Below are 15,556 nucleotides of genomic sequence, written 5' to 3'. Positions count from 1 at the left end.
GTCTTATGTTCATAGATAAAGTGATTTCACACAAAAATGAGTAAATGATTTTTAGAAATTCTTAAAGAAAACCATCAAAGTAATGTTACATGAATCACTAATAGGATAAAATTTAAAGCTACCATTTTTTCAAAATTTTAATCCAAGATATTTGATTTTATAGCAACAATTATCCTTTCTCAGTGTCTCAGAGGGAATCAAAGAATTTTCCAGGCATTAATTATGACACTAATTAGGAAAGGAGCAAACAGTGTTTATCCTCATTTCATAGTTGTTGCTCCTGAATCAATATGCCATTTAATTCATTGGCTGCAAAAAGAACTAGATGAATTTAAAACTGCAGGCAAAGCAGTTCACTAACCAGTATTTGTATTTGTATCTGTATCTGTATACATACGTATGTATATATAATGTATATGTAGAGTGTATATATGTGAATGTGTGTATACATTTGTAGTAACCACCATTGCATCAAACAAATGCTGAAACAATATTATAAACATATGACTAATCTCTTAACTGCTAAATTCAGTAGCCTATGTTGGTCATCAGGCTATTTGCCCTCTTGGAAGATTTTGACACTGCTAACCTCCTCCTCTTGGATCGTCTTTCTGCTGTTACCTCTCTCCTGGTTCACTGCTCCCATGAAATCCCATTATCTATTGACTTTTCTCCTCTCCCTCTACCTGCCCTGACATAATCCTACTCTTCATTCTCACCCTGATCTCTAGTCCTTTGACCATTCAATTCTCTCCCAGGCCATCTCCCCTGCATTAACCAACCCCTCCTCTTCTCCCCATCCTGACTCCTTGGTGAACCCATTCAACTCTACACTGTCCTCTCTCGAATCCCTAGCCCCTTTATCATACTGCTGGTTATGCCCAGCCAAGCCTTAGCATTGGATAACTCCCACACTCCATCATCTTTGCACCAGCACACCTGATGCTGAATAAAGGTGGAGAAAATCACCTAACCATTCTGACTGGATTCACTAATATATATATATATGTATGTATATATATATATATATATATATATATATATATATATATATCCCTATCCCACTCTCCACAGTGACTTGTTCAAACCTTTCCATACTTCCTCAAATCTCCCATGGCTCTCCTTCCCCCCCCACTCTCTCAGATGAGAACCTTGTGTCATATTTTACAGAAAAAATTGAGGCCATTCACTGTGAACTCCCTCTTCTCCCCTCTTCCTCATCTCCCACCACTCAAGTGTCTTCAGATATTTTTTTCCTCCTTCACCCCTGTTTAACATGAAGAAGCGGCCTTACTCTTAACCCCTCTACTTGTACAAGTGATACCATTCCACTCCATTTCCTCCAACAGACTGCCCACTCTGTTTCACTTATTTTTATTCTCTCCCTCTCTACTGGCTCATTTGTCTACTGCCTACATGACCCTGTGTCCCCTATCTTGAAAAAAAAAACCCTCACTTAATCCTTCCATCCCTGCTAAGTATCATCCAATTTCTCTTCTGCCCTTTCTAGCTAAATTCCTTGAGAAGATTGTCTACTATAAGTGCCTCCACTTCTCTCCTCTCACTCTCTTCTTAACTCCTTACAAGCCGGCTTCCAACCTTATCTCTACACTGAAACTGCTCTCTCCAAAGGTCCTAATGATCTCTTAGTTTCCAAATCCAATGACCGTTTCTTAAACTTCATTCCCTTGATACTGCTGATCATTCTCTCATCTCTCTAGATTTTAGGGACACCACTTTCTCTTGGTTCTCAGCCTACCAACGTGTCTGCTCCTTCTCGGTTTCCTTTGCTGGCTCCTCCACCACATCATGCCATCTAACCACAGGTGTCCCTCATAGTTTTATCTGGAGTCCTCCTCTCTTCTCCCTCTATACTACTTCACTTGGTGATCTCATCAGCTCCCATGGACTAATCATAATCTTTATGCTGATGATTCTCATATCAGCCTTCCCCGCCCTAATATCTGCTGACCTCTAATCTCTTCTCTCCACTTGCCTTTCAGATATCTCAAAGTAGATGTCCAATAGACATCTTAAACACAATATTTCCAAAACCAAACTTGTTATCTTTGCCCCTACATCTTCCCCACCTCTTCTCTTCCTTATTATTGTAGAGGCAACACCATCCTCTTAGTTCCTCAAGCTTGCAACCTAGGAATCATCTGGAATTCATCCCTATTTCTCAATATCCATATCCAATCTGTTGCCAAGAACCACTGATTTCACCTTTACAACATCTCTCAAAAATGCCCCCTTCTATCCTCTGACACTGTTACCACTCAGGTGCAGGCCTTCATCACCCCACTCCTTGATTACTGCAAAGTCTTGCTGGTGGGTCTGCCTGACTCAAGTCTCTCCCCACTCCAATCCATTCTCCATTCAGACACGCAAGCGGTTTTGCTAAAACACTGGTCTGATCATGTCACTCCCTTATTCAATAAACTACAGTGGCTTCCTATTGCCTCCAGGGGTGAAAACAAAATGCTCTGGGTAGCCTTCAAAGCTCTTCATAACCTAGCCCCCTCCTACTTTCCAGTCTCATTACATCTTGGTTCCCAACACATACTCTTCGATCTAGCGATAATGGCTTCCTGGCTGTTACACAAACAAATGTCTGGAATACTTTCCCTACTCCACTCAGACTACTGACCTCCCTGGCTTCCTTTAAGTCCCAAATAAAATCACACCTTCTATACAAAGTCTTCCCCAACCTCTCTTAACTCCAGTGCTTTCCAGCTTTTAATTATTTCCCATTTATCCTGTATATTGCTTGCTTTGTATATATTTGTTTGCATGTTTTCTTCCCCATTACATTGCAAGCCCCCTTGAGGGCAGGGACTGTCTTTTGCCTCTTTTTGTATCTTCAGCTATTAGCACAGTACCTGGCACACGGTAGGCATCTAATGAATGTTTATTTAATTGAACTGAATTGTCTTCAAGCTCCACCTCGGTCTACTGATAGTCCATCATCAATTCAATGTCCTGCCGTCCTCTAAGCATCGGTATCCTCCAAGGCTCTGTGCTAGGGCCTCTTGGCTTGCTATACTCCCCCCTCTGATGTTCTCATCTACTCCCATCAGTTCAATTAATATTTCTGTATAGATGGCTCCAAAATCTATGTATCCAGCCCTAATTTCTCTCATGAACCCCTGTCCTGCATAGCCAATTTGATATATCAATCTGAATGTTTCACTGAGACATCTCAAGCTCAATATGTTCCTAAGAGAATTCCCTTTTCCAGAGTTCTCTGTTTCTGTGGACAGTAGCAACATCTTTTCAGCTACTCAGGTTTTGCACCTTTCCACTTTTCCCTTACCCTGAACTCCCACAACCAACTGGGAGCCAAGTCTTCCACACGCACAACTTCTCTCTCATTTATCCCTTTCTTTCCACTAGCTTCAAAATCTCACGACCTCTTACCTTGACAACTTTTAATAGCCTCAAAATTAGTCTCCCAGCTACCTGTTTCTACCTGTCTATCCTGCACATAGCTGACAGCATGATCTTCTAAGACCTAGGTCATTTTTTTAAGTAGCAACATACATATCTATACCTCCAGCTAAAAATCTTCAGCGACTCTTTTCAGTGCCACAAATTCCTCAGCCTGGCATTTAGAGATCTACGCAATCTGGCTCCAATCAGCTTTTCCAGACTTATGTCATATTATTCCCCTTTGTGGAGTTCATGTTCCTGCCAAACTGGCAGGCAATTGTTCCCCCACTACATTCTACCAATTCTCATCTCTGTGTCCCATGCTCAGGATACAGACACTTTTTAACCTAAGCCTCTGAGAATTATGAGTTTCTTTCAAGGCTCAGATCAGGTGAACCAGGAAGCCTTTCCTGATTGTCCCAATTGTTAATGTCCTCTCCCTCCTCAAATTACCTTGTATTTACTTAGCTGTGTCCATGGTGTGTCCCTCCTCTTTACCTCTCCCCACTTACCCCCCTTTGAATGGAATCTCTTTGAGAGCAAGGATTGTTTTTCATTTTTAACTTTGAGGGCCCAGTGACTTGGATACAGTGTCCTTGAACATAGTAGGTATTTAATAATGCTTGTTGAATTTATGGAATTGAATAGTATTACAAATGCATTCCTCCTGTAGCAAAATCCTTTGCTACTTAAATCATGTCTAATGGCAGTTTCTTCTGTAGCATATGACAAATTGGATGTTACAAACCAAACCTTGGGCTGAAAGTATTACCATACCTCCAAGCCTGTATTTTCACTTCAATTTATTCCTCAGTTTGCTAATCTTCATTTGTACACAGTACAAATCTTCTTAAAAGGAATCCAACACAAGAACTTTGGGTTATTACTTCTTTCCAAATTACTGTCACTGGGTTGCAATGTTTGCAGTGATTTAAATCTTTTATATTGGTTTTCCTTGTGCCTGACCACAGTCTGAATGCCACATATTTAAATATTAAAAAGAGCCTCCAAAATATAATATAAAATTATATTTCTTCACATTTCCATTATTCTAGTGGTGAAGTACAGTTAATAAAGTAGTGAGTTATAGAAATAGCTCAGAGATTGAATTTGAACCTAATCCACAGAAGTATCACAAGAAATGTCAGTAACAGAAAAAGGCCATCTGCTGAACAGGCCTTCTGCCTTTTACAGATTATCTCTCCCCTACCTCCTTGCAATTACTCTCTAACCTTGAATACCCTTCTCCAGAGACTGTTGAGCTCATTCTTACTTTAATCATTTCTCTTGGAACACAGAGTTCCATTGCCATTTAGAAAATGCAAACCCATTTATAGGAACCAAATAACATAGTTTATTGAGCCATTTATCCATTTATCAATCTATCTACCTATCTATTTCAATAGCATACCATCTAGACCTTTGACACTTCTGCCAACAAATTAATATCAAGAGAAAGTCAAACAATGGAAAAGGTGTACAGGCACATCATTAAATGTTTAGCAAAATACTCAACAACCTGAATATGTTCATTCCGAAAAACACTCTGAAAACCAAATTCTGATTTAAGTAGCTGGCTTTTTTTTTAGAAATTAAATTGCCTATTAAATATTTTGCTCTAAAGATTGATAACTCATTTATGAGCTAGCTAGATGATGCTATGTTTCAAACAGTATCTTTCATATATGTATAGAATCAGAGCCACAAAGGAAGCCTTTAAGAGGCCAACTAGTGCCCTTTCTTGGCCCTTTAGATGGAACTTCATTCAGTTTCCCATACCCACCTAAACAGATAGCATAGCACTCCATTTCCCCCAAGATCTCCCGAGAATCAGAAGGTTTAACTTCACTAGGTAACTTCTGTGATGACCCTCACTGTCAGAAAGTTTTGACTTACAGATGACCTAAATTCCTCATGCTGAAGTTGAAGCTCGTTTGTACTTGTCTGCTACTCAGTAAAAAAAGAAAATAACTTGTCAGTCAACTTCTATATTCACTGTGGGGATATTACTAGAATATTAAAAAGCAGCTGACTTCAGGAGAAGCTTTCTTATGTTTCACAACTTTCAAAAGATTATTTCATGATATAATTAGGGCAGCTAGGTGGCCCTGGAGGCAGGAGGACCTGAGTTCAAATATGACCTCAGACATTTACTAGCTAGGTGACCCTTAGGCAAGTCACTTAACCCTATTTGCCTGAGTTCCTCATCTGTAAGATGGGCTGATGGAAATAGCACACTACTCCAGTCTCTTTGCCAAGAAAACCCCAAATGGAGGTTGTGGAGAGTCAGATGTGACTGAAACGACTCAACAACAAACATAATAAATGACAATAATCATTAGCTGTTCTAACAAAATATGCTATAAATAACATATTTTGTGGGAATATATGTGAGATTTAAAGTTTGTTGTTTCAATTTTTTGCCATTTTTTCTCTGAATAACTCCAGTTTAACCTTTCCCTGGACAAACGTTACTTTCCTAGCTCTTGTCTTTGTGACTCTCCTTGGAAGCCTCTCCCACTTCTCTGTATTCCTTTAAGATTTGGAACCCAGGGCAGATTAAAATGAGCATACAGAGAGACGCTAAATACAATCTAACCCTCTCCACATTCAACACTTGTGTATTGATCAGAAGCACACTTAATACCAAATTACACGATTGACTCAGCCGAGCATGGTACCCATACGTGTCACTCAACTCACTCAAGGACATCTGACGTGTCAGACAAGCAGACAGACTTCTTCAGTACTTAATAAATGCTTATTGATTGACTGGCTTCTTCTGAGTCATGGCCAGAATCATAAGACAGAAAGGATCTGTAGCAAGTGCTTCAGCGTCTTAGAGGAGTCCTGGCAGCATTCAACGGCCTAATGATGATGCACTCACTTCCCCTCTAAGACCGAGCATCATGAAACCTGCAATACCCACCAACATCCCATCCACACAGGAAACCAGTCACTATAGCCTCTTACTCAGAAGATGACACTGTGGCTTTCATTGCTTGATGTTCTGAAGGACTGGAAACAGAAGGATGTGTAAAGAACAAACTTCCATTCAAAGGCTTTCTTATTAGGGGCATTTTTCACTCTAAGCAAATTAATTCACTTTGATAATATAAACAGTTTGGGAACACTCATATTTAAATTGATTTGAAATGTTAGATGTAATGGATGTCTTTACTATAGAGAAGCAGTATTGCCTAGTGGCTAGAGTACTGGACTTAAGGGTCAGGAAGACCTGGGTTCAAATCTTGCCTCCACAATGTACTAGAAAATACACTAGACCATGGAAAAGGGGCTTAGCCTCTCTGTACCCCAGTTTCCTCATATGTAAAATAAAGGGGTTAGACTAGATTACCACTAACAGTGCCTTGGAGCTCTATATCTATGATCCTACAAATTTGCATTACAGGCATTTAATAGCTATGTGACCCCAGGCAAATCACTTAACTTCTATTTGCCTCAGTTCCCTCATCTGTAAAATGGGAATAATAATAGCACCTACCTCCCAGGTTGTGAAGACAAAATGAGATAATAATTGTAAAGTGCTTAGCAAAGTGCCTGGCACATAGTAATCAGCACCACATAAATGTTAGTTGCTATTATTAATTATTAATATAGTAATATTGGCTTATAAGTACAGTTAGGTCAGCAATCTTGCCTCATTTATTTTTTAATCTCCCATAGTACTTAGCATGGTGTCTTGCACATATATTAGATGTATAATAACTGTTAAATAAATGAATAGTCTTAAATATACTTCCAAGAGGCTCACACTTTTTTGAATTAGTTTACATGGGTTCGTGAGGTTGCTAAGCAAAATAAGTAATATTTTCATGTGAATTCTTTCATATTTTTCAGTAGTTTAGGAATGGTTTAGTGATGATACATGAACCTATTTATCAAAAGACATTGGAAAGTATTACTAATATAAAAAATACTGAATTAATAAAAATGTTCATTCCCAAAAGATTCTTCAAGAAAAGACAATAATTGCTTATATTATTACCTAGGAATCTGTGCTTTCAAAAAAATTACTAAACACTTTATAAAGTATAAAACTCCTTATCATTTTATATAACTTACAATAATTTGTTATTATGTTTTAAAGTCCAAAATCATTAAAATACTTGATTGAGTAATTAAAATGTATTGTTAGGACAATCAGTGATTTTCATCATTTATTATATCACAAGAATAATATTGTGAAAATTGTGAAATATAAAAAAACCTTCTGACCCACAAAAACCAATTGTTTTTCAGTATTCTAATAGTATTCAGAAACTGAATAAGATTCTTATTTTGGGGCTTGGGGAAAGAAAAAAGTAATTAATTTCAGTTACATTTTCTCATCAATAGCAACAGGCAATAACTCTTTAAAATACTGGCACTGAAGAACAGGACTAACCCCTCCTTTAATAAAATGCTTCTACAAACTGTTCAGTCACTTCAGTCTTCTCCACTAAAAACAAAGTGCAGTAATTCATGCAAGAGGTAACTGAGCTATTCAGGTAATGACTATCCAGTTTGTAATTTATCCATTACCATTACATCCCCTTCCTTTGATCATTACCATGAGACAATGGGAGAAAGGAAAGGAAAGAGAATTAACATTGGTCTCTTTTCAGCTTATAAGTAGCTCACTAGTTTTGGTGGGAGAGAGTAAAAATCAGTTAAAATGAGGCTTGACTGGAAATAGTAATGTAAATGACCTGAAAGGGTTAATGCAACTCACTTTCCAAAATCCCTAGCTTACAGATATATCATAGAACTAAAAATGTTAATTATATATGCTTTCCATTATCAGCTCAGTTATCTCTGTGGCCACACTGAGAGGGATCTAACATGCATGACTGAAAACTAGAGGTAGCCATTTAAAAGTCTCATTTTGGCCAAAAGTTTCAACCTCATTCTCTACCAAGCCATTTAATTTAGTACCTTGTGGCTTGAAAAGTTAATAAATCTTTCCTAGGGAGTCCAATAATTTCTGAGAGTAGCTTATGCCCTAGGAGAAGCTGGCTCACCTCATGAAAGATAACTCCATTGTCTCCTTAAAGAGTATCATCCTCCTATTTACATCAGAGCATATAAAACATATGAAAAATGCTGTTGTCCACTATTTCAAAATGGAAATTCTTGTCCTAATATTGTCCATCTATGTCATGTTTTCTTCGACTTCCCTACCCTTTTATTTCCAAAGTTGGCAAACACACTTTTGAATATTATCATTTTTTTTCCAAGAGGGTAGGATGCGAGGGAGGGACCTGGGGAACTATTTGCTCTACTTGGAAAAAATGAAGGCTGTTATTATTTCCTTTAAAAAATTTTAAGTTTTTCATCAATAATATTTTATTTTTCCCAATTACATGTAAATACAGTTGCTGTATTATATTCCAAAAAATCTCTGCTTCCCCTCCTGCCACCCTCAGATAGGTTAATGACCTGAAGAATCAAGCAAACATGAATCAGAACACACTGCTCTTGACAGAATTTGCAAAAAGAGAATAACAAATAGATTATTGACAGTTTTCAAAGTTTGATGTCATACGCTTACCTATGCACACTAGATCCATAAAACCATACATCCCATAGCAGATTTGAAAGAGGATGTCCTTTCTTTGCCACACCGCATAGGGACTGAAGGCTGACCACAGAAGCCAAGTCACACTTGCTATTAAGAACAGTGATCCTAGGATTACAGCAATCATCTGAACTTTCTCAACCAGTGTTATAGAAATGCTTTGCCACTAAAAGAAAAACAAAGTCATGTAAGAAAAAATGCTGTTTATCACAAAAAAACCCCAACAGTCCATTGCCAATAGATTGGGTTTCCAAATGTACTGTGCTGTTTCATCAAGATTGCAATGGAAATACATAAACTGATTAAGATGAATGAATTTCTTCAACTTCATTATTTTCAGTAATTTACCAGTCTGCAGGAGTTAATTTCATTATGCCCCAGATAGTACTACTATATAGCAATAGCTCAAAAAATATTTAGCATCTGGGAATCACATCTATTATCTTTCACACATGCATGAAATTAACTACTATGAAGATACATGAGGATTCCACTATCTGCACTTTATCTTGGTTTTCTCAAAGTGCCTGGCTAGAGGATAAAATGCCCCTTTGCTTCCTATTTGAAAAAGAAAAATTAAAGGAATAAACTCCACAGGATTAGCTGTGGAACAACACTTTAGCACAGCGTTTCCCAAATGAATTTGACCACAGAATACTTGCAATAAAGACATTAAGCGCTGGACCAGGGTCAGCAGTGGAGTTTGAAATAGCCCTGCAACAAAGGAGTTTGGGCATATTTTGCATATGCCAAAGGAAATTAAGCATACTTTTATACTAGGAAAAAAATGTCACAACTTCCTGATAACACACAATTTTATACTGAAGAGTTTGGGGTGGGAGAGTGGACATCATAAGCATTGCAATTTTCTTAGGGGATCTTATTAACCTCATAGGGACTGTTTGGAAAATGCTGTTTTTATAGAACACCAAATGACACAGATAATCTTAGATCTCTGAACAACTGTAGGCTTATTCTGATTTTCTGCAATCCAATGCGAGCAAAGACTCAGTGACAATATCTATGGAGATCAACTGGGCAAATTTTGCAAGCATTTAAAATTTGTAAGTATTTGAATGGTTATTAAAATATTAAAACTGTATTAAAATAGCTTTTCTTTGCTTTCCTTTTCTTTTTTTTCCCCTTTTATCTTTTTCTTTTTCAGAGATTAGGTCTCCCTATCTTGTGCAGATTAGAAGTACAGAATCCACTCATGGGCCCAATCCCACTGTTGATCAGCACAGAAGCTATGGCCTGCTCCATTTCTGATTTGGGTCACTTTGTCCTTCCTTTCCTCTGTTCACAGAGCTTCCTGTACTGATGACAGACTTAGTACGAATATTTGGACAGCTTTAGTCCTACCACAACTCCGAGCCCCTGGACTCAAGTGATCTGTGTCCCAGCCTGAGAGCAGCAAGGATCACATACACGTGTGCCTCACCACACCCAGATAAAAATAGATTTCAGTGAAAGAATAATATGTATGCTCTTGGCAACACCAATTGCCAGAAATGATAACATAAATGATTAAGAATCTATGAAGAGCACTATCCACTTCAAATTTTTAATTAGTCATGTTCTCACTTTTATCAAAGTGAGACAGAAACAAAATTGCAATTAATGTTATGATTTGATAAGTAACCAACTTTGGTTGGTCTCCAAACCCACAATCTTACAACACAGTATGTGAAGCAACTTAAGTTGCTATATAACAAGTGCCTTTCAAGAGAATTAATAAATGTTTTAAATAAACTTTACTTTTTAAAAATTAAGTCTTAAAATAATTGGTGTTAAGTTAGAAACATCTAAATTTCCATTACCGATGCTACTCACCTGTGCCAGCCTAAGTGTTTGTTGCAGGCCTGACTTCCCTAGAATATGTTAACATCCCAAATGATTCACATACATATACACATGCGTATCCATATGTGAAAGGCACTACAACATAATGGACAAAAAGCCAGCCTTGGAGCTGTGAAGCCATGGGCTCAAAGACTGCTCCTAGCACACATGAACGGCAGCTCACTTAAATTTCGGACTAGTTGTCCATCTGCATTGGTAGAGAAATTTTCCTAATCAAGTGTTCTCTGCACTGATGAAATCACAGGTCTAGTTAAAAAAAATAGAAATTATACACAAAGGTATGTGTATATAATATATACATTCACATAATGAAGAAAGAAGAGATAGGGGAAGAGAAAGTAGAAACAGGGCTCCTGCCCTCAAGGAGATGTGTGGGTGTCTATGTGTGTGTGTGTGAACTGATTTTTAAAAATTGTAATGCTACTAGCACTTTGAAATATTTCATTTATAACCAATTTTATTTAACTGAGTCATTGCTTTAAAAATATTAAAATTCCATCAAGGCTTAAATGTAATTATACTAATTTTTAGGTAAGCCAAATAGTAGTATTATAGTCAATTTCCAATAAGAAGTTTCATTTCTTGAGACGAAAGGTATTGCATTTTTTGAGGCTCTGTGAGCATAATAGGTTAGAGAACTAAACCTCTTATTTTTACTTACCATTACAACTTCCTAATCCTCCTTGGCAACCTGGGAAATACTAAGAATCCTGTTTGAAATATGACGTGATTGGGAGTAAGGAATACAAACTAGAATCACCATTATTGTAATGGAAGGGCTCTACCTGATTTATGTCACACCTCTGCAAACATACGCTTTCCCAAAAAAGATAAGAATAAAGATTATTTTAAAGGCCCAATATATGTTAATTCTTTGTTATTAATATTTATAATTATAAGAAACTTCCTTTCCATCACACTGCTTTGGAGAAATTGAATTAAATTTGGTTTTATATTCAAATGTGTTGCCCTTCTGTTTTAATAAAATAGATCAACATACTAGAAAAAAAACTGGATTCAAACTGGGAAGACATTAGCACTTAATACTTTAGGCAAGTCACCAGATTTCTGGTCCTTTATTTTCTCATTTATAAAGTGCGAGGATTTTCCTAGTAGGAAAGGGATTGTACCTAGTAGGAGAGGATTGTACTAGTTTATCTGTAAGGTTTCATGCAATTCTAAAATTCTACGCAGAAGAAACATTGCATTTGGAGTCACAAGGACAGAGTTCAAGATTCATCTCTGCACTTAACTAGCCATGTAACCTGGGGCTAGTCACTAAGCATTCTAGGCCACAGTTTTGCCAACTATAAAATGAGTATGACAGAATCTAAACTCACTCTCTACTTCACAGTAGAGTATTTGGGTATCTCTTGTGAGTATCAGATGAGGTAACTCTTTAAAGTGTTCTATAGTTCTATAATTCACAAAGTACAATATAAAGGCCAGCTATTATTATAGCAAAGTATTAGCTTTCACTGAAGCAAGAGTTAGTTTGGGCTGTTTTAATTTTATCGTGGATTTTGTTTTTAAATCTATTAAAAATAGAATGCACAAAATTCAGAGCTAAGTTGCTGAATTTCCTATTTTTCATGACTTGAGCACTGATAAACATACATTATATGTATTGTAAGACACCAGGATGCTGAAAGTTCATCTTGAGTTTGTGACAATCTAAAGAACAAATGAAGGATGAGGAAGACCTGAGTTTGACTAGTGACTTGGTCAATTATTAGTTGTGTGACCCTGAGCAAGTCATTCAACCTCAGCTTCCTCATCTGTAAAATGGGGATTATAATAGTACCTACCGCATAGAGTTGTTGTGAGTACCAAATGAGATTATATAAAGTGATTTGCAAATCTTAAACCACTATTTAAGTGCTAACTGTTATTATTAACATTAATTATTATTATTATTATTTTAAAGAATTGAGCATCACCACAGCAACCATTTAAATATCTGAAATATTTTTCCATGGATTAGACTGTAGACTTGGTCTCCTTGGACCCTGAAGACAGAAGTTCTACAAAGGGCAGAAGTTGAAGAGACAGATTTAGTCTTGCCGTAAGGGAAAGTTTCCCGATAACCAGAGCTATTCAGAAGGGAAATGGGCTGCCTCTGAGGAGATGCAACAGATAGAGCACTGGGCTTGGAATCAGGATGACTCATCTCCATGAGTTCAAATCCAGTCTCAGACACTTAGCTCTGTGACCCTGGAGAAAGTCACTTAACCCTGTTTGCTTCAGTTCCTCATCTGTAAAATGAGTTGGAGAAGGAAATGGCAAACCACTCCAGTATCTTTGCCAAGAAAACTCCAAATGGTATCAAAGAATCTGATTCAACTGAACAATAACAACAACTGAGGAAGCAGGACCTTAAAGCAGCGGCTGCACACCTCCTTGTTGGGGATGTCCTACACTGGATTGCTTTTCAGTTTTGAATTAAGTTAAACAGTCTTGGAGACCCCCTCATATCTCTTAATTTGTTTCTGCGTTTGAAATGTACAAATAAGATGAACGAATCTAGTAGGTTCCTAAAGATTAGCATGAGTTCATTCAAAAGCTAGACAGAGAAGCCTTGTAACTATAGAAACATATACAAAGAAATCTGAATACTAGCAAGGTGACTTTCGTTCACGAACATAGATATCATCTTGGTGATTTTTTTTTAACATGTTGGCTATCCCTACACCTTCATTTACATCAAGCAAGATTTTGTACATTCTTCCCACAGGAAAGACATTCATTTAAAAAGATAGGTAAATACCCCACCATCCTTGTCCTCTGCAGTCATACCATTAAATATTGCAATCAACTTTCAATTATCTGTGTTAATGCTTAGTTAGCACAGATATAATAAAAGAATAGATAACCTTCCCAGGGTTTTCTTCTCTGCCCCAGTGATTTAAGTTTCAATATATGTCTGTAGGAGGCTTCTGAATTTTGAACCCAAAGCATCTACACCATCTTCCTGCACAGAATTTATAAACTGCTAAACATTATAGTGTGTTTTGACATAAAAATATATTTGTATCTCTTCAGAGACATAAAAAATGAAAGATGGAGAGGAACAATAATCTTGTAAACAATTGCCAATATTTCTTTTTTTTCACACTGAGATATTTACTGCTATTTTATATTCTCACAAAACCTACCACTTTTCATCAGAAACCACTAGAACTAATGTTTCCAAGAACAGAGAGATCAACTGGGCCACCTTTGGAGAGTGCAGTTCCTCCTTTCAATGAGCACTGATTAGTGCAGTGCCTGGCACATAGCAAAAGTTAACATTATACATTAATATTATTGTTTTGTCAGAGGCAACTGACTTCACTAATTTTTAAGTTATCTCACTATGTGCATGCCTTAACAGCAACACCAGAAACATGACTAACGTTCATAAATTGATGTTTTCCATATATATAGCTAAGTCAACCTAATTTAGAAATGTGTGATAGATAACAAATTCATTTTAATTAATTGATCTCTGTGATGTGCATGTCTGACGCTGAGTTCTACTGCCCTTGTGCAGGAATGAAACAACTTCAAAGAACTATTCTAATCTTCATTAAATATTATTCCCTTGAGAGATTAGATCCCACCAACTCTTTCTCCCTGCTCCTAGTGCATACTGGGGTGGTGTTTAGTGGGGAAGTAGGAACAAGGCATGGACAGGGACTCTTACTCAGTAGAAATCTCTTCAGGATTTGAAGTACAAGACAAATTGCTTTCAATAGAATGACCCCGTGATGGTGCAATCAATTACAAATGTTATCCTTATTTTATATATGAGGAAACTGAGGCTAAAAGAAAAGTGACCCCATTTTTGGTATCATAGCAATAAGGGTAGGAGGGGCTGCTCACACTTAATTCTTGAGCATTGCCCACCTTTAAAAATATTTATTAAATATTGTTGGAAGGAGGAAAGGTTAAGACTATATTCCTGATTTTTTTTCTTCTGACTTCTCACACACTATCTTAGTGCTTGGGTCTTATCCTACTTTGCTCATAATTTTTCTTTTTCCAGTCTCTAAACAATGGGTGTTTTCCAAAGTCTAGTCATTGGGTCCTGACCTCTTTTATTCAATAGCTACCACTATATTTTCAAATCCAATGATAAATTTCCATTTGGACTTTTCATCATCATTATACATTACAAGTGTCCAAAATAAACTATATTCTTCTCCCCAAATCATCTTGCCCTCCAATTCCCCATTTCTGTTGTACCCCCTCATCAGCAAAGTAGCAGGTAGGAAATATAGTTCTTCCCAAAAGGGAAGTGGGTGGGGTATGGCCCCTTCATCAAACGTGTCCAGTGCTTGGCTCACCCCGTGCCAACTGAGCATGCTGAGGGGAGGAGGGCAGGACAAGGGGGTACTACATTCTCATTACCAGTCTCTCAGACTACGAACCTCTGTCCTTTCCCCTTCATCTTTTGGATATATTTTTATTTTACATTGTCCATATTTTTTTTTACTTTTTAGTGAGGCAATCAGGGTTAAGTGACTTGCCCAGGGTCACACAGCTAGTAAGTGTCATGTGTCTGAGGCCGAATTTGAACTCAGGCCCTACTGACTCCAAGGCTGGAGCTCTATCTACTGCATCACCTAGCTGCCCCTTTCCTTCATCTTTCACATAAAGACATCAAGTTCTGATGGCTCTCCTTTTGAAATGTTTCTT

At 37.3% G+C, this 15,556-nt stretch overlaps 1 protein-coding gene across 1 annotated transcript in view; it reads right to left on the bottom strand.

Moving 5' to 3' along the window:
- Positions 1–15,556, bottom strand: part of MARCH11 (membrane associated ring-CH-type finger 11) — a 152,026-nt gene that overhangs the window by 20,901 nt on the left and 115,569 nt on the right. The window contains exon 3 of the mRNA XM_027869114.1: positions 8,987–9,179. Coding sequence (XP_027724915.1) covers positions 8,987–9,179 — 193 coding nt within the window. The remainder of the gene's footprint in view (positions 1–8,986; positions 9,180–15,556) is intronic.

The sequence above is a fragment of the Vombatus ursinus genome, unplaced genomic scaffold (genome assembly GCF_900497805.2).
Source record: "Vombatus ursinus unplaced genomic scaffold, bare-nosed wombat genome assembly UNPS02014791.1, whole genome shotgun sequence".
NCBI lineage: Eukaryota > Metazoa > Chordata > Mammalia > Diprotodontia > Vombatidae > Vombatus > Vombatus ursinus.
The sequence above is the reverse complement of the archived record's forward strand: the minus strand, read 5'-3'. Positions and strand labels throughout refer to the sequence as shown.